The sequence below is a fragment of the Protomyctophum parallelum genome (genome assembly GCF_964188405.1).
Source record: "Protomyctophum parallelum genome assembly, chromosome: 7".
NCBI classification, from domain to species: domain Eukaryota; kingdom Metazoa; phylum Chordata; class Actinopteri; order Myctophiformes; family Myctophidae; genus Protomyctophum; species Protomyctophum parallelum.
Window position 1 is genome coordinate 13,912,681 of NC_139705.1, and position 23,207 is coordinate 13,935,887.

The window sequence follows — 23,207 nt, forward strand, 5'->3', positions numbered from 1 at the left end:
TTCAGGTTGAGATACCATGCCAATTTATTCCAATCGAGAAGACTCAGGATACAAGATAAACAAGTGAAATTGGAGGTAACAACACAAACACGCGAGCAGACACAATTGGAACTGGAACACTACAAATTGAAGCTGATAAATGGGTTTTCTCTCCTGATTGGATGAAACTGATGCCCTGAAAAAGTTATTGTATAAACTTTATACACACTTCTATTAACGACTAGGTGTGTTGTCATGCTCATTTCAGCTCGGCTGGAGAGCCTATTTCAACCAATTGCTTGGTCAGAAGAACTACCTGTGTATTAATAAAATAAATAAATATTTCATTCTTTTATGGGTCAGTACTCTGAGTACCACCAGATGGGGGCTCAAGTACCACTAGTGGTACTAGTACCAGTGGTTGGGGAACTCTGTTACAGAGAGAACTTATGTCTGTCATTTTCAAACATGTTTGATATTTGTCTGCATGATTACTACCGTCTATCACTGACATGAAGTGATAGGCTTGCACATTGCTCATAGTGTCTAGTTGGGTTTCACTATCCCAAAAATGCATCTTGGTATCTCTTTATAAGTCATTCTTATATTCCAGAAATTATTCCATATTTAAGTCTTAAAATGTTCTGAGGAAAAAAACGGAAAAGGGAAACGTGATTTTTTTTCAAGCATTTTCAACCTATCCTCATCTATTAGGTCCTCACTAAAGCTCATTATAAGTTTGTACCATCGTGCCTACCAGTGACATCCTCAAGTCCTTGGTAAGCAGGTTTGGTCATTTTCATTTAAAACAGGTTTGGTAATTTAAAACTTTTTTCACTGGCTTCTATTTCAGCGTGCTAACTTTCCAAGAAGAGAAAGGCTGTCGTTTTTATTACGCTAGTTTGGAATCCCCATCGATGATGTCATCGGTAGGCAGGTTCCTGAACTGTCCATATCCCACCAAAGACAAACAGAGTGAGTAGACAGATATTGGACCAATATTCAACCTTATATAAAGGTTGAAAATAGTGCTCATTAATAACCTGATTGAGTGCTATAGAGCATTGGTTCCCATTCCCAACCTTTTAGTTTTTATACTGAAGTACCACCTCAGAAAATATTTGGCTCTCCAAGTACGACAATAATAACTGATGGTAAAATACAGGAGCGTATACCTGCACTTTTTGTTCCATTCCTACAGTAAGCCAATAATGCTGCTGCTCTGACAAAACTCTGTCTAATCACTAATCAGCACAACTGATGATATTTCTAATGTGTGACTGATTGATCCTCATTTCAGCACGGCTGGATAGCCTATTTCAACCAGTTGAACACACACAATATATGATGAACTTGGGACCCCCACACGGAGTTGCACCACTCACTTCACATGACAGGTGGGATTTTTCAGGTGGAATTGGGATACCAATTTTAACCATTCAGGAGAGACAATCCATTTATATGCTTCAATTGTCTTTACATTTATTTGTTTCACCACTTCCACTTAAAATGTATATCGCATTTTTTAATGCGATATACATTTTACTTCCTAAAGAGCTGGAGGGTTGCAGTGTTTGTTACTGAACAAACACTGCAAATGATTACTATCAGAATATAAAGCTACAACATCCTAAGGAAATCCTTATGGTAATCTAATGCAACTCAGTGCAGATCTTCCATCTGTCAAATATCATCTCGCAATATTGGAATGCAATGCACCTCTTTACATCAATGTGCATGCACGGTGAAACTCTCTGGAAGATCTTGGTCATTCCAGAGCATATTAATAAGGAAGTTATAAAAGCACCTTGAATGCAGTGTTATTGTTGAAAATGTCAAACATTCTGGTAACACAAAAGGGTCCATCGGACTCCATATCCTTCGCTCCATCCTCTTCCACCATCATATACCATTGACTGGATCAAGCACAAAACAACTGCTGGCTAAACGGGAAACATGGAATCATTTTCCCAATTGGAAGATAGCCTTTACATGCTCTCTTATAGACAGCAAAGTAAATCAAGTAAAGATTGACAGACTCAAGGATATGCATAGCAAACAGGCCTCGACATCACCCAAGATCAAAGAGATTATATAGGCCAGGACTACCTCCCATGGACCAACACCAACCACCGTAAATGGTGATTCACTAGACTAGAGGAAGTTGTATCTTGAGTATCATCAGCCATAACTGAGCACAAAGAAATCACATAGACTTTGAAAAGCTTGTGTTCATATGACTCTCAGACAAAAGGAGATGAGGCGCACACCAAAATTGAAAGAGGTGCTGCTGACCACGGTAAAATGAAACACACACAAAAATAACGTATGGATGACACCACAACACCTTGAGGTCCAGACTGTATGTACAGCCTCAAGACAACAATTCAAGTCAAATTGTTCTTGCCAAGTGCAGGTGAGTGACAAAGAGTGATGGGAGTAGAGTGAGACATGAGTCAGTAAGATCAACTCAATATAACGGAAGCATTATGTAGTGTGTGTTCTGAAACAATATTTCAATATAGAACTCTTCAGAACTATGCCAAAGTTTTAAGTTTAATTATGGCTTCGCTTGCACTGACTTTAAACGACAAGTAGAATTCTGGCCAAACGTCTACCGTTACTCCGAGATGGACACCACCTGCTGCAAAATACTGTGTGCAGGCATTAACGATACCACAGGATGAAGAGAAAGTAAGTACTAAGTATGCATTCAAATAAATCCCTCAACATGGCAATATATCCTACGAGTCCACGGCTGAAAACAAGTTCCACTGACTGTTTTTTTTTCTTTTTTTCATGAGCAACACGTGGGATGCTATGTGAGAGCTTACCTCTTGGACATTCCTTACAACATGTATCACTTTCTTTCAACATATCCTCTGTGCAACTCTGTCCAGTGTAAATGAAGCCAAACAAGAGTGGCCAAACCTGAGAGAAAGGATTTAGGCTGGATTTAGTTCTTTGGGACTAGCTGGCCCCATGTACAATACCACAAAAGAAGAGTTTATCAATAATATCTTGTGATTTGATTAGTTCTCCCCATTTAATAATTGTTATTACATGGTATCTTTCATCATATCGTACCTACTTATTGGCTGACAGTTTACTTAATATAGTAAAGCACAGTGCTAAATGAATAAAGTTTGACTGACTGACTGACGTGAATCATCCAGCAGGCAACATGAAGGCTTTCTTTTCTTTATATAGAACTTTACAGTATATTATTTGAAACAAGTTTATACAAAAGCCATGTACCTGCTTGTAAACTGCTTCACAGAGTGAAAATAATATATTATTATATTATCTTATGAGCCTCGGACAGTATATAACCTACTTGCCAACCAGTAGGTCTAAGTGTCGCAGGCTAGTCCTACCTGACACCAGTCTAATCAAACTCAACCATACAGATTGGTTTTAATCAACTTTTATTCAAATCAAAAGATAATAAATTAGCGGAGTAGTCTTAATAAATTAAACATGAATATATTATAACACAAAATAAATTATATAAATAATAAAGTGGATTACTTACCAACAACAGGCACCTCATTTTCAAAAGAATATGCCTTTAAATAAAGTTAAACAGTACACCTGATAGCCTGTTTCTCTCATTTGAAATGATCAATGATTATAAATTCATCAAACAAAATAGAGTTTGGACCAAATGTAACAGACTGTGATCGAATACAAATGAAACCTGTGTTTATGTTGATGTGATTGTCACTTCTTTGGCACTGAGCAGAACTGATTGTAGAAACAGGAAACACACTCAGAAAACCCCCACAGAGTAACAGTAGCTGTGCTATTGGTGGTTACAAAGATATATGGTAGGCTTATACGTCAGCAGACACGTTCATAGGACTTCTTCCTAGAATTCCATTGCACCTTTCTAACAGAAATGAAGATTAGATTTATTCTGATATTCCATGACCTTACATTTGAGGAAGGAAGACATTTTCATATTCTGAGGAAAATAATTACTTTCTGTTTTTAACCATCTAAATATATTTCATTTTACATTACATATATTTATTCTTACATGCAAAATTTACTTTTCAAAAACTTTTTGAATTGTTCTCTCTTCACACACACGCACACACACACTCCCTCTCTCTGCACCTTAATATTATTATTATAATATAAAAACAATTGTTATCATGATGTTAACGTGTTGACAGAAACTTGACACCACGTTAGTCATGGTAATACCAAATAATAAAATTAATATAGTGAACAAGATGTTTATAACGCCAAACCGTTTTGACTGATCACTGTAGCTGTGTAATAACGCTTATAACTTGGTCCATTAACCAGACACCAGTTCAAGCAATTTTATAGTAAACAGTTATCCAACGTATAAAAAGGTGGCATTTTATAAGGAAGGGGAGAAAATCCATTCAGAAATCTCCCCACGCGGTGGTTTGCGCATGTTTCTGTACACAGTACAATCAAATCAATGTACATTCCTTTATCGTCAGGAGGTGAAATCCCCGTGGCGTCTACTGTGTGTGTGCGTGTGCACTGTGAGTGTGACCGCAGTACGTTTCTACCCAGAAGTGAACAAAGCGACCCGGAAGCGCTGGTGGTCCGGATTGGAGGCACAGTCAGGCTAGAGAACACCAACCTTTTATAATAATAGCCTAGATCTGTTCTCTCTCTGCGATCAGGAGGACACAATCAGGTATTTAATGTGCACGTCTTCCAACGTCTTTATGAGTGTGCATAACGTCGAGATGCGCGTGACTTGTGCAGAAAATACTATAGACTTGGCTTTTGATTCGTCAAAAAAGTTGCAGAATGTAAAAAAAAAAAACAACAACAACAAACAAACAAAAAAAAGTGCATTTAGGTCCAGATGGTCCAGTATTTCATGGGAGCAGGCGGTGTGCGCGCCGATGCTGTTCTTTTTATCCGTTATGTTTTGTTTTAGGTCGAGGCAGACAGACTAGAGACAGTAGACAGCATCTGGGCTAGTTGTATTTCCGTGCTATATTTTTTTTGCAGGGCATGGTTTTCTAGGAAGTGTCATTTTTTTTTAAAGAAGTGGTGGGGAGGCCGGGCTATTCAAACCTCATGCAATTCCCCGTAAACAATCCTTCATGCCTTTGACGCGACAAACACACCTTTTGTGTGTCAGCGTCGACTAGGTCTCGTTTCCTCCCCAGACAACATGTCAGTAATGTTCCTAAAAAATTGGGGTCTGCAGAATATGGCGTCCCGCCTTATAAAAATAAGGGCTGCCATTTTTGTTTCTCTTTTGTCTGGAAATGTTTTTTAACAAAACTGTCTTAGACAAGACGTCTGGGTTACATCGGGGAGGAGCGCCGCGCCGATCAGTGAACATCACACATGTTCGCAAGCGGTTTACGTCTGCAAGTAGAAATTATGAAGTTTCCTATGATGATATATGTATTTCTTTACTCGCAACAGAGCGACCTATAATACTTATTTCCACGAATTCATATTCAGACAAAGGGATATGTTTGTCTATCATTACATAATGTATTCACGGTCAAAACAGTCTTTGCGGAATATTTAAGACTATAGACTGTATTAACCTTTTTATGAATGTGCCTGTCAGAATATCATGTGCGCATGTCATTTATAGATAATTGACAATACAGTATGAAGCGTGATCGTGGCAGGAGGTGTGAGAGCCCGTATTATTCTGAAATAATAATTGTATAATAACAATACCCAAATAATAATAATATGTGCTGAACTGAATGGTCACATGTCATGAACCATCTTCCTCAAAGCAGTGATTATATTTTTTCCAACCCAAATGATCTGTTCTTATTCTTATAATTACTAATGGAATATCCTCATTATGACATACTTAGGCCTATTTGTTACTATTTTAAAATATTTTATGAATTAAACCCTGTGATTATAGTGCAGTAAGTGAAAGTGTGTGTGTGATATATATATATATATATATTAGTGACATACTGTACTTAATTGTGTGCACTAACTGTGACTAGTAATCTCACATCTGAAATTGTGTAAACAAGTTGCCACGCGCTGTCAAACCCCAGGACTCGTCTCTTAATAGTGTCCAGAATACATATTAACCCATTTAGACCTAACCTAAGGTTTCTGAAAACCTTAGGTTAAATTCTTATTAAAATGTTAAATATAATAATTTTGTTGCTACACATATAGCAACAACTAATGAGACACTGAGGTATAGCATGTGGATTGAATGGTGTAACTACGTATGTATACGTTGCACTAGTTCTAAATGGGCTAAACCTAATACACTGATTTGATTTATATGCATTATAGTGAAGATGATGTTTGATTGAGAACTTTGTGCACACAGTCCTGTCTGTCCAATTGAACATAAATAAGGTACCGGTATTAGACATCCACTGGTTAATACTATGGCGGGAAGAAACCAAAGTAACTCCAAATTGTTCATTTTTTCAGGAAATTAAGAAAACCTTATATTTTGCAAACAAAGCAATACTGCCTCATCAAAGTTGGATGTGACTTTATATATCGTCAATTTCTTGCATGAGAGGTGGTGAGGTTAGTTGCTTTAGTAGACAGTTTGAGGCTCCAGTGGAGTTAAGAGGTTTTGTCCGAAACAACAGACAGACATAAAGGGTGTTCAATAGCACTGATTTATACAAAAAAGTTGGGTGGTTTCCTCCCGACAGCAACGATATGCACATTGAATAGAGTCATTGCAAAGGATAGCTAAAGAAAATTGGGCCAGTCACTCATATTGCACTAAAACACTTTTACCTCCTATAATAGGAAACACACACTGACAGTTTTCATTTTCCCATGATTAACCTGTAAGAAATCAGTACATTCATCCATCTGATAACAATCAGTCAAGCTTTTAGAACAGGATGTGAATGACCACACAGTACTACAGAAACCCAACATGGCCTCATGAGTAAGCACTTGGCAACAGTGGCAAGGTTTGACTCACCTGATTTAATTTCTTGGTAACTAGAATTTAATGACTTCTTGGTAACTGGTTTTACAAACGATTTGTTGAAATCACACAATTACATTTGTTTCCCCAATTATCATTCAGCCCTATTTCACACAATTACTTCATAATGTGTGTCATGTTAAAATATGAGTGATAACACATTATTTTTATCTCAGGATGGCAGAGCCACGATTCAACAACCCATACTTTTGGCCACCACCTCCCTCCATGCCGACCCAGGTAAGAAGCGAGTTACCCCGTAGACTTTATTTTCTGTGACATTGCCATTTTCCACTGCCTTGTGTCCATGTGTGAATGTCCTTTGAGCCATTCGGCAGGAATCCCTGACCAAAACAGTGAATCTTTCAATGTCGTCTTCCCGTCCCCCCCTCCCTCCCCCCAATTTCAAATGGACAATTTCGTGCTCACGGATTCTATAAATGGTGATGAAGTTTAAAAAAAATGCTCCCGATTTGGAAGGCATGAATGAATGACATTCACACATGGTGACTGTTGTCTGTTGAGCATGAACCGTTAAACCTTTCAGCTGGATAACCTGGTGCTCATTAACAAGATCAAGGAGCAGCTGATGGCTGAGAAGATCCGACCCCTACATCTGCCACCTACCTCCACGCCCTCCCAGCAGTCATTGCTGGTGTCCTCCTCGCCCTCTGACGGCTCCGCACATCACGGTATGTCCCAGAAGCAGCAGCAGGTGTCAAGCCACCACCCTTCTCAGCCTCAGGGCTCTGGCCAGCCAGACATCGCCCTACACGCCCGCCCCACCTCCAGCTCTGGACAAGGTACAGTCTGATGTCCATTGTTTGGTCTGGCATTGGTTCCCAAGTCTAAATGAGTTGCAAGTAAATTGCTAGAATTAAAGCCAGTTGTACTACATTATTGTATGTGTCCCACAGACTGAAGTGGACAACATCTGGGCTTGTGTGACTGCCCCCCTAGGTGCATTCAGCAGCTATATTTATATGCCACTTATTACTATATATTTTTTTAACGATGGAAGACGGCTCCATCATATGTCTTTAGAAACTAAAGTTATATTATTGTTCTCAGTGTGGACGCTTTGTGTACAGTTACATACTTGTAAGTGGAGGAAAGGACATGGCTGTCTGTCCAGAGACTCCAGACTCTAGACCAGATTTGTCAGGAGGTTGAGTGCACATCTTGTACCTGTAAAGGAAACATTTATGAAATGAACATTTGATAATTGATGATTTAATAATGATCTTATATAATACACACAGATAGACATGAAGCCTTTGATCCCATACCCACTGACTCTGCAACATCTGACTTCTCATTTTGAGGGCAAAACAAATATATTCATCACCGCTGTTACAACTTAATTCTATGGGAAACAGTGCCCAGGTTCAACCCAGGTTGCATTGCAATGATATATATTCTGTCAGGATGTTTACCTTCATTATCAATAACTTGAAGTAAGAACTCGCTAAGCAATAATGATATTGCAAATGAAAAAATAAAATAATCAATCAACAACATTCATGAGGTGACATGACTCTCAGAAGGAGCGAGTGCATTCTCCGGCAGCAGCGTCAGATGCATCGCTGGGGGGGGGGGGGTTTATGACACTCCACTGCCGGTCCGTGCGGTGGCATTGTCTCCTCCACTGCCGGTCCGTGCGGTGGCATTGTCTCCTCCACTGCCGGTCCGTGCGGTGGCATTGTCTCCTCCACTGCCGGTCCGTGCGGTGGCATTGTCTCCTCCACTGCCGGTCCGTGTGGTGGCATTGTCTCCTCCACTGCCGGTCCGTGCGGTGGCATTGTCTCCTCCACTGCCGGTCCGTGCGGTGGCATTGTCTCCTCCACTGCCGGTCCGTGCGGTGGCAGTGTCTCCTCCACTGCCGGTCCGTGCGGTGGCAGTCGTTCCAGACACAGCAACAGTCGATAACGGCCGCAGTGTTTCCTCTGCTCTCCCGACATGCGTGACCGGACACATGCGTGGCTCGTTAAGACTCACCCGTAGCTCCCGACACGCGTTGCCGGTTAAGACACATGCGTGGCTGGTTAAAACTCACCCGTGGCTCCCGACATGGGCTGCCGGTTAAAACGTACCAGTGGCTTCCCTGTGAGGTTAGGGTTTGGGGTAGCGTGTCGGACCAATGCAGAAACACTGCCGCGGCTGTCATCATCAGTTGGCGGCGACACTGCATCCGACATCGCTTCCGGAGAATGCACTTGCTCTGTCTCGATTGTCACTTCACAGTATTCATTTTGACCTTCATCCTTAGAGTTGGAAATGTTGGAAATAATACAGTACCGATATAGAGACAGGCGTTGTAAAATGTTTCTTTAATTTTCAAACTTTATTGTGTATTGATTAATCTGTCCTCACCTCACAACCTCTCAGATGGAAATATGGATGACAACAAGTCGACGGTTAAAGCGAAGGGACTGTGGGAAGACTGGCATTTAAGACAGATGTCAGAACAAGCTGGCAGAATCAACCATCGATCAGGTACAGGAGTCACTGTTCACTGTGTGAATGACAGAACACCCCTGTTAACTAGAGGCCGACCTATGGCAGACATTTGGGTCTGATGCCCATCGCAATTTTGGAGAGTCCGAGAATCTACTCTGTCCACCGATTACCAATGTTTTGACAGATATATCAAAAAGTGCAAAATTAATTCTAATCAATTAGAAAAATCTACAAGCTTACAATGCGTTACAAAAATAGCAGATCTAAAAGCTCACAAATGTGTATTTGACAACAAAAGTAAAATAATGGCCGATATATTGGTCTGGCTCTAATTCAGATTCAGTGCACAACAGATGCTTGTTTTTGACTTCCACAGCAACAGTACATACTGACACATCTAGGACATGGACAACAGGGAACATATAAACAAGGGGACATTGCAACACATACTAAAAATAGTGCAGTGCACTATACATAACTCTCCAAATATATACATTCAGCATTCACTGTGCATGCAACGTTGCACAGTTAGCTGCAGAGGAGTTATGTGAAACTATGCTACACAATTGCAGCTAATCTTTTATTTAAAGAGTAGGCATTAAACCTACGTCATGGTTAAAACGAATAGAATAATAAAAATAAGTCCACTTAATGGATCATACTAGCAGTTAATTTATTGGATGAAGTTGACATCTCGGGTGTCTTCTCTCATCCTTGGTTAAAGGTATATTCAGTGATTTCACTTAATTCAAATATCACTTATTTTTTTGTTTTGTTGTGATAATATTCTCTACTATAGAGTGTGCTGACCATATAAGTAGTTCCTCCCTGTACCCAGTTAACCCCTGGGGGTCAAAAAACCTTAGGTTTCGTTTTTGGCTCTATCCTGATTGGATGAAAGGCTTAGGTCCCAGCCAAAAACGAAACCTAAGGTTTTTTGAGTGAAATCACTGAATATACCTTTAACCACAAGCCCTATATGGTATACTATTATATACATTTTATATGGTCTGTACTAGTATATTTTCAGTTTTCTGGTATTGTGGGGAAGGCTTTTGCAGAAAATAGTAGATCCATTATGACAATGATGTATCTGTCTGTGTAGGCATTATGATTAGTTACTAGTGGATAAACATCACGTGGGTGGTAATAGATGGCAAGGTAGTGAATAGTAACAAAAAGTAGAACATTTGCAGAAAGCTTTGTCGATCTATATTGGTGCTGTGGCAGGAGAAATCAACAGAATGTGCATATATTTAGATTGTATCTGTATATAATGTATACACATGCACACACACACCCTTGAGGCACATTAGAAAGCTGAGAAATGTACAGAAGAGACTTTGGTGTGACACTAAAAGCGGTCCGTCTAGAAAAGGGGCTGTATGTAAATGTATGTATGTATAGCCTATAACGGGAGGTTGGGGGCATATATTATTGTGAATTGTGATTTGTAAAGAGGCCTAGCAATTGGAAAAGCCCCTTTTCTAGACGGACCGCTTTTAGTGTCACACCCAGGTCCCCTCTATAAATGTGTCCCAAGTGTTGCATTGTTTCATATACACACTGAGGAAGGCTTGACGCCGTGTTTTGTTTGTGCGTGCAGCTTTATGCAATACATGTACCAGAAGGACTTTGGAGTGCTGGCTATTTCTCTATTAGTGATTCTTCGTGAGCCGTGCAGGCGTGCACCCGGTAAACTGAGAGTGCTTGTTTGTCTCTTCTTAAAAGTACAGAAGATACTGGTCAAATACACTGGTAGGATTGAGTGCCAACTAAACCAGTTTTGGGTGTATGCATTAACCGATCAATGTGCAGTAGCCTACCTACTGTCTGATCCCTACGCCACAGGTTTGGCCCCTTCGTCCCGGCCTGAAAACCACAGCACCTCAGAGGCACTGACGCCAACCACTCCCACCTCCAGCAGTCAGAACCGGCTGTGTGGAGCACCGGTCAACATCATCTCTGGACTGGTCAATGGCCCCGGCATGGAGCATATGAAGGTCGGGGGCCTGGCGGGTCTCCTAGGGCCCCCACCTAAGGCCCCCCGGGGACGCAAGAAGATCAAGGCCGAGAATGCTACAGGTCCACTGTTGGTGGTGCCCTATCCCCTCCTACACGACCAAGGCTGTATCACTGTTGCACCCAAAGAAGGAAAAACCTACAGGTTGGGACACTGGAAGTTACTTTGTGTTGTACAGATAATTCAATCTTCATCAGGTCATTGTCCCACAGAAAACATTTTTTTTATATATATATATATATATTTTATCCCACGATTTTGTAACCCATTTTTCACCCCTGTGTCAATCATCTAATGTGATCCTGGCCTCTACACACCCTCCACCAACCTAGTCCCCATATATGGGGGACAAGGGGAGAGCAACGGACTTGAACTCATGCTTCCTTCATGCCTGAGTGTCCAAGTTGCTCCTTTACACCTGACAGGGTGGGAGTTTCCCTGGTTGGACGTAGCGCGTGGAAGGAACACGTTATTCCAACCAGTTCCTTTCCCCTCCATCAGCTGGCCAGGGGGAGGCAGTTTAGAGAAAAAAAATCTAATAGGCTACTTTATAGTTAATATATCATAGTCTGTGTTATTGGTAGTCTTCAATAACACTAACATTTGTTATTGTCCTCTTCTGTCCATTAGATGCAAAGTGTGTCCACTTACCTTCTTCTCAAAGTCAGAAATGCAAATGCACTCCAAGTCTCACACGGAGGCCAAGCCCCACAAGTGTCCCCACTGCTCCAAGTCATTTGCCAATGCTTCCTATCTGGCTCAGCACCTGCGCATCCACCTGGGAATCAAGCCCTATCACTGCTCCTATTGCGAGAACTCCTTCCGCCAGCTGTCACATCTGCAGCAGCACACCAGGTCAGTTACTTTACTTTATTATGGATCCCCATTAGCACTTGCCTAAGCATGGGGATTCTTCCTGGGGTCCATTACATTTCCAGTCCACATTACAGGAACCACATAAGTGAATTTGTGAACAAATTCTAGTTACCTTAAAGGTGTTAGGTCAGGGGTGGGCAATTACTTTTCCCAAGGGGCCGTGGAGGGCCGGGACAAAAGGCTGAACTCAATTATAAATAATATTAACTCATTCGGTTGGGCTAACGTTCTCACAGAAGACAGTTGACTGGCCCTTAAATAGGCTACCCGCTGCTGTATTATTATTATATAACGTTATATCATTGACCTAAATGGCATTTAGGTCAATGATATAACGTTAGACTTATGTCTTTTTCAGAAATTAATTTGGACATATGTGGAAAACTTTAGTTAAACATTTAGAGTGACGCACACATTACTTTACCTGGGTAACATCATCTTCTATTAAATAATAATCCTGTACCGTCACCACGTGTAGTGTTTTGTTTCATTACTGCTCGCTGAGCACACATGAACGGTAAAGATAGATACCAAGGATCGGACAGTGATGTCACTGTTATGCTACGCAACACTGCAGTAACACGGACTCGAAGCCGTTTATAAATCAGTCACTGACTCGTCTGCTGACGAATCCTTGGTATTTTCGGACAGAGTAAACTTTTCACCGCTTTTTGGAAAGTCCTTGTGGCTTCTGATTGGTCTGTGGTGCGGATTGAGGAAAAACACCAGTTTGACGTATCAATGCGCACTGCGCAGCTACTGCTGTTGTCCTGCAACGTCCCCTATCATTCACTAAACTCAACCCACACAGACGTAATTTATTTTGTACTACTGAATCTCAGTGGACTAATGCATCGTTTACTTCTTACCGTAGGTTTTTAGTCTCAAACGGTACTATTTCTTTCAACAGTGAGAAGCATGGACAGAGTGACGCTGGTTGACGTATCAGTAACTAACAACATAACATAACAGTTGACGTTATGAAATCCGAGTCAAGCAGCCACTGTCCAGACTGAGTAGCGAGTGACAATTCAGAATCAATTCAGGCTGGAACCCAGGCTAGTTGCTGCTATCAGCAAGCTAAATCTATTTAGCATATAATGCCAGCTGTGAGGCCCTGTAGCTCATGCCCAAACTCTGTTTGTTAGAGCAGAAGTTAAGTCTCTCATTTTAGGAGAGACAACTTAACTATTATTAATGAATTGTAACAGGTTGTCAATCACACACAATTCACGGCAGGAAACACATTGCCTGTACGTGAATAAACAGGCTTCAAAATAAAAGCAATGCCGTTTTAGTCCACACATAAGGTAAAATTAGAAAGTACGTTTCAAATTTCCAAGTAACCTTTCACAGGCAGGTCTGAGTCAGCCGTGTAATGCCCAGGTCTGTGTTAGGCAAACTGAAGTGTCTTGAGTTATTTGAACCACTGATCTATAGTAACCTCTGAATGGCTAATGTGTTTCCCAAGATATTGTAAAGTATCCAATGCATTCCATTTATATACTGTAGGAGGAATGCACTGGATTCTAGTTTTTTGAGTAATCCAACATCCTTCATGTCCCCTTCCTCCTGCCACAGAATCCACACTGGTGATAGGCCTTATAAATGTGCCCACCCTGGATGTGAAAAGGCATTTACCCAACTTTCTAACCTCCAGGTGAGTAACACTGCATACACACTACATGGAAAAGGTAAGACCACATAATATATATATGGCCTCACTCTAAAAGGCCAGTCAGTCTATGTACCGTGGGAGTGACAACAGATGGAAAGAATGTAACTTTGACACCCTTTATACAAGAACGAGAATGACTATATCTGTGGAATGGTAATGTGATGAGAATAAGGGAAGACCCGTCAGAAAAACGGGAAACAGCCTAAATTATTTTGTCAAATCTCAAATATCTTCCCAACAATCTGTCCCCAGTTCAGTTCTGACTTGTAGAGACCATTGCTGCATGTCTTTACCTCTCTGCCACAGGCGTCCTGTCGGTCTACACCGTACAGTCCAGTGTCCAATAATGCAATAACTACCTAATGAATATAAAAACGTTTGTTGCATTTTGTTTTGCCATTACAAGAAAAATAACTGATCATTATCTTGGTCTTTCTGTCCTTCCATTACAGTCTCACCAGAGGCAGCACAACAAAGACAAGCCGTACAAATGTCCTAACTGCTACCGTGCCTACTCAGATTCAGCATCACTGCAGATCCATTTGTCAGCGCACGCCATAAAAAATGCTAAGGCCTACTGTTGCAGTATGTGTGGCAGAGCATACACCTCAGTGAGTACACCTCAAATTACCTAGGTTTGAATAGTACTGTCTACCTAATGACGGAATGTCAATGTTGAAATGTTCTGTTTAGTCACTCCAAAGAACTAAACTGATTCTAAATGTTTTGTACTTTTGGAGAGTGCAGAGAATTTGTCATCCAGCTGCATTTCTCGAATACCCCACATTAAAAGCTCAGAGCATCTGCTGTGCTACTTGATTTGATGCCATATCCAAACGACAGCCATGCAAACAAACGCACAAAGTCGTTTACAGCTAAGAGCTAAACATTGCTCTCAATGTTTTTGAAAACATTTAATGCGAGAAGTAGACATGTTTTAGATATAGATTTCCGAGGCGAAAGCAAGGAAATACTTTTTTGTTGGTTTGCTGGTTTTGTTGTTACTTTTGCGCCAATTTATTTATTAAGTAGCCATCTAATAAGCAGGATAATTAAACCCATCAGCTTCACCTCAGAGTTTAATCATCCTGTCGGGAGTTATTTCTCAACGACCCGCGCGCCGTCAATTATCCCTTGCATATTGAGGAGGAATTGTACAGTTTATCCGGCTAGATGGATTTTGATATACTGTATAACATAACGGGTGGGCATAAACGATAAGTGAAATTTGTATGCTTTAGTACTATACTATAATTTAGTATAGGTTACTGTCAAGTAGCAGAGGAGGCTGAAAAACGGCCAAAAGAGACACACATCTTAGCTAACCTTAGTAGGCTGGGTGCCAGAACAAACAAAGTCACAGATCAAGAATAAAAATGTCTGCAGACCAAATGTCTGCTCCCAGTTATATCTTTACTTATGTGGTAACGTTTTAGGCCGCAGCCCTTCCTACTGTCAAGGTCTAGTGAAACATGTTTTTTTAATAAACGTGTACATTGCAAACCCCCGTTTGCATTCTTTTTTTCCACAGGAGACATACCTTATGAAGCACATGTCCAAACACACCGTGGTGGAGCACCTAGTGAACCATCAGTCACCACAGAGGACCGAGTCCCCCAGCATCCCCATACGCATCTCCCTCATCTGAGGTCCCCCAGTCGGTCAGTCACTACTCACAGCAGCAGTAGGTTGGATTTATTAGTCACGTGAGGCTGGCTTTTAGGGGCCCTGCACACGCGGTCATCTACATAAAGCCTACATTAGCATATGACAGCTGACATAAGCATTCAGTGCTGATTACAGCATCCAAGACGTCCCCCCTCTCTCGTTCCATTTTGACACGTCCTGTCAAGATGAGCACAGCGTTTTTATGAATGTAACGATGCAGCTCGACATTGCCCAGAGGATACAATGGCTAGGAATGTCTTACGTCAGATCTAAAAAAGCACTTTCGTAGGCGTCATGTACACTGCCGGATGCATTGGCCCTTAAATTGAAAACTCATTTGTTTAGATTTTGTTTTGTTTTTTGTTTATTATTCCATGAAATGGTTTCCCAAAATGTGCCAGATGAAATTTGCTCTCAAAAGGAATTGAGAAAGTAAAAGAGAAAAAAATATTTTGTGGGTGTAATCTGGAGACATCCAAAGATAATCTTAAAGCACTTTTAGGCCTTGTGGTTTTGGCTCAAATTGTTTTAATCTTGTCACATGGCGTCAAAAAGGCATTACTTGAGGCAGCTAAAAGTATTTGTGTCGAAATGAAAGTTGTGTTGTTTGTTTTGGTTAACTTTTCTATTCTATACCTTTTATTTGTAATTAAAAAAAGAATATTCAACTATACGTTTACAGGGTCATAGAAATCAAAATTTGGAGAATGGCAATCGGAGCAATGTGGATGACAATTCAATTATGATTATGATTGTATTAAGATCATTTAGGAGGTAAAAATAGAGAAAAAGGTTACTATTTCCCCAAATGTTTCATCCGCCACATTCAATGGCAACGTTTGTGATCATTGCATTATGATCCATCACTGCTATGTAGTTACCTTCCATTTTCCAATTGTTTTCCTCATGTCTAGTGCCATATGAACCATATTCAGGTTTTCTGTTTTGTTTTGTGAGAAAGAAATATTAGAAGTCGTATTTGCTTTCACTATTTTGTTCAGTTAAGCTATGGACATTGTTTGTAAGCATTAGAAACATACTGTTGCTAATTGATGTATCTACTTAACGCTTAAGACTTTGGCTCGTGATATAATTTTTTTTAAATCAATTCAAGCAGACATGAAATCTGTTAAAATGGGAAAAATATATTTAAAAGTAAACCATTGGACCAAAATGTGAAGTTGTTACAGCTATTTTGACCCAATATATATACGTATATATAAATAGTATTTTTACCTTCATATAAACATATTAACAAGCTTTACCCATTTAAAATGAACTTCCATATAAGTCCTACTCCATGGGCCTATAGGACAAGTTAACATGGAGTCGATGCTTATGCTTCGCAATATTTCTTTTGTTTATTTTAGTATTCTTTTCATTGTACACAGTATTGGTTTGATGTATTTTTTACTGTAACTTTAACCTCTGAATGGTACAAATTAGAGGTACCCTGTATTCTTCAGGGTACTTAATGAAAAGGTGCTATGGCTCGACGTATGTCTGAGGTGGAACTGAGAATAATGTAAAATACATATACAGTATATAGTATGTTTTCAAAAGAATAAAAGACAAAACAAAAAAACTATTACTCAAGCCACTGGCCTGAAAACATCATTTAACACAAACAACGGACCCTGCCTCTTCAACTTAATCTCTCTTTCTCTCTCCCCCTCTTGAGATTAGAGAAAAATGTACATGTTGCTGTATGGTAAATCATGTTAATCATTTATAGTTCCTATTTTAAGTTTTCATAAACCGTTTATTTCTATTCGGGTTTTGTAAAAGATGTTTATCTATGAACTTACTGTAATGATTTACATGTTGTATGTTAATAATATTCACGTTTTATATCGGTTATTTACATATAAGCCTTAACTGTTCTACCATGCAAACGACCATTCTATTTCCATTACTTGTTGTGTTCTGCAGTATTCCGTCTTGTAAACATATTTTATTTTTTCCTTTCGCATGGACTACCCAAGCTGTAAACTGTATGATAACTGTTTAACCCATGTTCTCTATGAAAAAGATAATTGCGTAGATTTATTACTTTTTCCTGTCTTGCATTGTGGTTTCATATACAAGTTTCTAGATAACTAAATATGCACAGCCAAGACTGAAAAGTAAAACTAAGAACATCAATGTTTAAAAAAGAAAAAAAAAGCTTTGTATCTTTACCTTGTTTAATAAACAGACTGTTATAAACTCACTCATTGCTCGGCAGGATTTTGTATCAGGCAGCAGGCTGTTTTAGTAAAACAGGACACATAAGAAAAAAAGATGTTGCAGGATTGTGAATTAATTCTTTATTTATGAAAATATGTTTGTATTTACATGGTTCAACTTCACCAAAGAGTAAAGTTATTGCCTGTGATAGTATTTCATTTACCACATCACAAGTAATTTTTTTGTTAAGATGGTATTCATTTTTACCAGTAAGACAAAGTTAAAACACTTTGTCATTTCAGGCACGGTGACGACTAAGTGGACGACAATTACCACAGTGTACAAGCTGGGGGTTTCTAACCGTAAAAGGAAACAAATCTATTCTTAGTGGTACAAAATATGTGCATATTAAATCCTATCCCAACATTTATAACTTGATTGTTCTTGATCACAGTTAGATAGTATATCATATAAAAAGTCTGTCTCCATTTTATCGAGCTTTAGCAAAGTATCTTGGCATCGAGTTTCACTGTGACCAGTTACAAAAACAGGCAGTAGTTCCACCATTGCCTGGGTACCCTAAAAATAGAAATTCCTTTCCGGTATCCTCCTTTTTACTGGCAACTTCAAATTACAAAGAATAACTAAGCTGAAGTCAGCATTTCACACAGCTGTAAATACTCAACTGGCTATAGCAGAATATTTAGATACTCTACATCTGACAAAATCTCTACATTACAGACAAAAAATTAACCAATACATTTAGTATTTACCACATTTATACAGTATTGTAATTCTGTAATTATGAAACACTTAAGTGCTGACAATGTACGATAATAATGACCAATGAGCCAACCAAAAAAATAATAATCATCCCATAGGCAACTTTACGTAAAAGTACCGTTCTTTCCTTTATGTAAACCAAGTCACAAATGTACCTTTTATAAAGTGCTTATTTCAAATCAGTCTGATTGTCTCTACCTGACATTAGCTGAGCACTCGTGTGAGGTCTGCCATTATCTTACTTTGCCTATCACACCACCACCACCATACAGCTTGGTCCAGAGTTAGGACTTGCTTTGGCATCCGGAGGCAAACACCATTTGGACAAATTCCAAGGTAAACACACAGATTAATAGTGCCCAAATGTTTGGGCCACAACTTTTGCTTAAAAGTTAAGTAAGCAATAATGCACAAGTGTCAAAAGTATTGATTTTGGAATGGTGATTAATCTGTTGACTGGGACTGTTTTTAAGAGTTGCAATATTGGACATTAATGTGACAGCCAATCGTAAATAAATGTTTCATGTCCGTATTATTTGTTATACAAATAAATCTGAATGGTTGATACTATAGGTATGGTATAATTATGATATACTATGGCTCTGATAGTTCTATATCACTCCAAGACAAAAAAAGGCGTACTTTGCGATCACTTAACGTCTTTGTCACTAGGTGTCGCTAAACTGCTGTGTCACTGACTGTTGCCTTTCAGCAAGCTTCTTTGTTCCATCTTGTGTACTAGAGGTACACAATGTACATAAGAGTCAATTCTGAGGCATTACTAATGCAGTTTTGAGGAAGTGGGTTGCTAGAAGAACAATATTGATTAATTTCACAATGGCTAGTTTAATCAGGATTGCAACCACCTTGTTTGTGCAGGCAGTCAGTGATTATTTTCTTGTAAAACGCATTTGTGTAAAGAAATTATTGTTTTAACAATAATTTAATTGGGATATGTCTATGATTTTTATGTTTCCATATTTAGTAACCATTTTATAAAATATCTCACTCCATCAGGCCATGGTAAATTGCCATACCATGCCCTGTCATGAGTTATTGCTTAAGTAACAAGCTCCAAATTCCATCATTTAGTCTTACACGAACATCACCACATACATGCAACGCCGGAATGCACACAGGCTTGCTTTTAGCAAATTATCCTCTTCACCGTGTTCACTTTAGTACCAACCCAAAGCATAACCCTGGAAGACAACGTATCACCAAGCCAAATAAGGGAATGAACATATACTGTAGAATGCCACTAGAGTTGCAAATAGCACTTGAGAAATGAATACCTGAGCATAAATGAAGTGGAAGCCCCTTTCTGAAAATACTCTTTTACAAGGGGTAATAAAATAAAACAAATCAACCTTGAATCCCTTTCACATCACACTTACCTATGCCACAGCGAAAGCAATGTTGTTCAGAAAAACAATTATAATGGAAGTAGACAATGCTATTGTATGTGTTTGACACTGTATGTTGTAGGACTTTGGCTTGAGCTCAATCCTTAAGTTGAAATACCTCCACTTTGTACTATCAATTAGATTAGTTTAGAGGACAGACTGGATAAGACACTGGATAGTAAACGTTTAGGGTCACAAGGTATTGAGTTTGCACTTTGAATCAGACGAGGGAAAAGTTCTGAACGCAGTGATGGTGCGCCATTGTAACTCATGTAACAAGATGGCTCCCAAACCAACCCTTTCATACCTTGTCAATCCCCACACCGGGGCTTCTCCTCTGGGTCTTTGCGTTCTGGAGGAATGACAGGGGAGGTCAGATTTAAGTACCCCAGCTCGGAGGTCTGGGATTGGGTGTTGGAGAAAGAAGTCCGGGTGCCCTCCAGCACGCTCTCGCCCACCTTCATCCGACAGATGGCGTCCAGGATGCCCAGCGGGTCGCACGTGCCCGGCGTCAGACTGCTAAACAAAAAAAAACACAGGCAGGCGCACACACTTGAGAAATGAAAAAGGAAATGCCCAGAGCACTCACCTTCATAATCAATTACAATCGAAAATGTGCTGTGATGGAAATGCAGGGTATAAACAAATTCTTCAATTGGGAATAAACTCCTTCTGTACCTTACAGTGGATGTATGCAGGCCATTATCCATAGGAAGACCTTCTGATGGAAACATTTTCTTGACATCCTGCCAGGAAAACGATTGAAGCCTTAACACATCAAAAGCGTCAGAAATATTTCCTTTACGAGGGGATTGTGTCACCCAGTTGACATTATTTCACACCCGTTCCCCTTACCTTACAAATAGCCAGTGGAGAGATGGAGTCACTTCCACCATTCCCAAGCAAACCGCTAACAGTTACAGTATCTTGCCTGTGGTAACTGCGTAGGTTAAAATGCAAGGTTTTACAATGGCTTTATTCCAGCGTATTGGTCTGTGCAGCATTAAGCTATATAAAAGTACTTGTTATACAATAGTTGATTGGATGTCAGGCAGTAGAGACAACTGGTTGTGCTATTACAGTGTATTCAATATACTTTTACATATAAGCCACTGTAAAGTGTTACCAATTCCCTAATACACACTGTAAAGCCACTGTAAAGTGTTACCAATTCCCTAATACACACACACACACACACACACACACACACACACACACACACACACACATATAAATGTACATGTAACTGTTACTTCTTACCCACCAATGCAAATACAGCAGTGGTGGAAAGTAATTAAGTGCATTTACTTAAGTACTGTAAGGTATTTTTTGAGGTACTTTACTTGAGTATTTCCAATTTCCAATGCTTTTACTTCTACATGATATCACATCCAAATATTGTACTTTTTGAAAATTCATTTTTAAAAGTTTGTTTGAGACATTCTGCATAAAAGACTACATTCTACTTAAGTACATTTTGATGACCGATACTATTGAAATCTGGACTTTTACTTGAGTATTTCTATATTGCAGTATTGATACTTTTACTTAGGTAAAACATTTGAGTACTTTTTACACCACTGTAAACGGGACTGTGTACTACTACCTCAAGACTGTAGTATGATTGGGTGTTCCTCAGGGCACGTTCCAGGCAGCTGACCTGATTGGACAGCTTCAGGGTTCTGTCCTGCAGCTGTCTGTTCTCCATCTCCAACACGTTGACTCTGGAAATAGAATAACATCCATCTCTCCTACTCAATCAATTCATCCCATGTGATTAGATGTGACGTCTTTATTTGGTCATGCATACTGATAACATTGATGAAATAATGGGCAACTGGGTCTGTCCAGCAATTCTAAGATTGAATCAGGGGATTCAGTCTTAGGGAATCAGACAATTCTGAGATTGTGTCGGGGGATTCAGTTTTAGGGAATCTTGCATGCCTATATGGATCACCAAACTTGAACCTAAAAAGAAATACCTAAAAACAAATACAAAAAATGAAATCATATGGATCTCAACATCCATGTGGGAACGACGTGGCTCCAATATGGATCTGGGACGTGGCTCCATTGTGGAACTTGGATTTCTGGTGTGGGACGTCAGTCATCTACAACACGTCTATAGACATATGACTGACTGGGCACCGTTCCAGACAGATCAGAACACGGAAAACATGTGGATGTACACACACACACACACACACACACACACACACACACACACACACACACACACACACACGACGAGCCCATTGCAGAGCCACAGCGTAAAAACAAGATGATCGACGGAGCTGGTATACCTGAGCTGGATGGTGGAGGCGGTCCTCATGCCATTGCTGCCTATATCCTCCGCATCACTCATCTTCCTCAGCAGCTCCCTCTTCTCCACCAACAACCTCTCATTGTCGTCCGTCACCGTGTGGATCCACTCCTTCTCCTGCATGCCACCACGGAGAGCCACATGAAGGGAAACCAGCGAGAGCCACATGAAGGGAAACCAGGGAGAGACACATGAAGGGAAACCAGCGAGAGCCACATGAAGGGAAACCAGCGAGAGCCACATGAAGGGAAACCAGGGAGAGCCACATGAAGGGAAACCAGCGAGAGCCACATGAAGGGAAACCAGGGAGAGACACATGAAGGGAAACCAGCGAGAGACACATGAAGGGAAACCAGAGAGACACATGAAGGGAAACCAGGGAGACACATGAAGGGAAACCAGCGAGAGCCACATGAAGGGAAACCAGGGAGAGCCACATGAAGGGAAACCAGGGAGAGCCACATGAAGGGAAACCAGGGAGACACATGAAGGGAAACCAGGGAGAGCCACATGAAGGGAAACCAGGGAGAGCCACATGAAGGGAAACCAGGGAGAGACACATGAAGGGAAACCAGGGAGAGACACATGAAGGGAAACCAAGGAGAGACACATGAAGGGAAACCAGGGAGAGACACATGAAGGGAAACCAGGGAGAGCCACATGAAGGGAAACCAGGGAGAGCCACATGAAGGGAAACCAGGGAGAGCCACATGAAGGGAAACCAGGGAGAGACACATGAAGGGAAACCAAGGAGAGACACATGAAGGGAAACCAGGGAGAGCCACATGAAGGGAAACCAGGGAGAGCCACATGAAGGGAAACCAGGGAGAGACACTTGAAGGGAAACCAGGGAGCCACATGAAGGGAAACCAGGGAGAGACACATGA

General features: G+C 40.3%; 2 protein-coding genes across 10 annotated transcripts in view; one reads left to right on the forward strand and one right to left on the reverse strand.

Annotated features, from left to right (window-relative positions):
* Nucleotides 1–4,551: 4,551 nt before the first annotated feature.
* On the forward strand, nt 4,552–17,851 carry znf362b (zinc finger protein 362b). Of its 4 annotated transcripts, none has more exons than XM_083768429.1 (9): nt 4,552–4,663; nt 7,111–7,174; nt 7,482–7,737; nt 9,323–9,430; nt 11,213–11,561; nt 12,048–12,272; nt 13,875–13,953; nt 14,424–14,582; nt 15,503–17,851. In XM_083768429.1, exons 2-9 carry the CDS (start codon nt 7,112–7,114, stop codon nt 15,617–15,619), a joined length of 1,356 nt encoding a protein of 451 aa, XP_083624555.1. In that variant the 5' UTR covers nt 4,552–4,663; nt 7,111; the 3' UTR covers nt 15,620–17,851. The 4 variants fall into 4 exon arrangements, with proteins under 4 accessions (XP_083624555.1, XP_083624556.1, XP_083624558.1 ...); XM_083768430.1 differs by having other exon boundaries at nt 11,216–11,561; XM_083768432.1 differs by having other exon boundaries at nt 11,246–11,561.
* Nucleotides 17,852–18,715: 864 nt separating this feature from the next.
* Nucleotides 18,716–23,207, reverse strand: part of ccdc30 (coiled-coil domain containing 30) — a 42,198-nt gene continuing 37,706 nt past the window's right edge. For 4 of the 6 annotated variants that reach the window (XM_083768437.1, XM_083768438.1, XM_083768434.1 and 1 more), the window contains 4 exons: nt 22,301–22,437; nt 21,601–21,721; nt 20,676–20,743; nt 18,716–20,516 (listed from right to left, as the gene is read on the reverse strand). In XM_083768437.1, coding sequence (XP_083624563.1) covers nt 20,309–20,516; nt 20,676–20,743; nt 21,601–21,721; nt 22,301–22,437 — 534 coding nt within the window. In that variant the 3' untranslated portion in view covers nt 18,716–20,308. The remainder of the gene's footprint in view (nt 20,517–20,675; nt 20,744–21,600; nt 21,722–22,300; nt 22,438–23,207) is intronic. The other 2 variants (XM_083768435.1, XM_083768436.1) reach the window with 2 other exon arrangements.

Bases quoted from the DNA above. Each gene is read 5' to 3' on its own strand.
- znf362b (XM_083768429.1), top strand. From the start codon at position 7,112: ATGGCAGAGCCACGATTCAACAACCCATACTTTTGGCCACCACCTCCC. The intron at 7,175-7,481 runs GTAAGAAGCGAG...TAAACCTTTCAG, and splicing joins CTCCCTCCATGCCGACCCAG to CTGGATAACCTGGTGCTCAT. The intron at 9,431-11,212 runs GTACAGGAGTCA...ATCAATGTGCAG, and splicing joins CAGAATCAACCATCGATCAG to TAGCCTACCTACTGTCTGAT.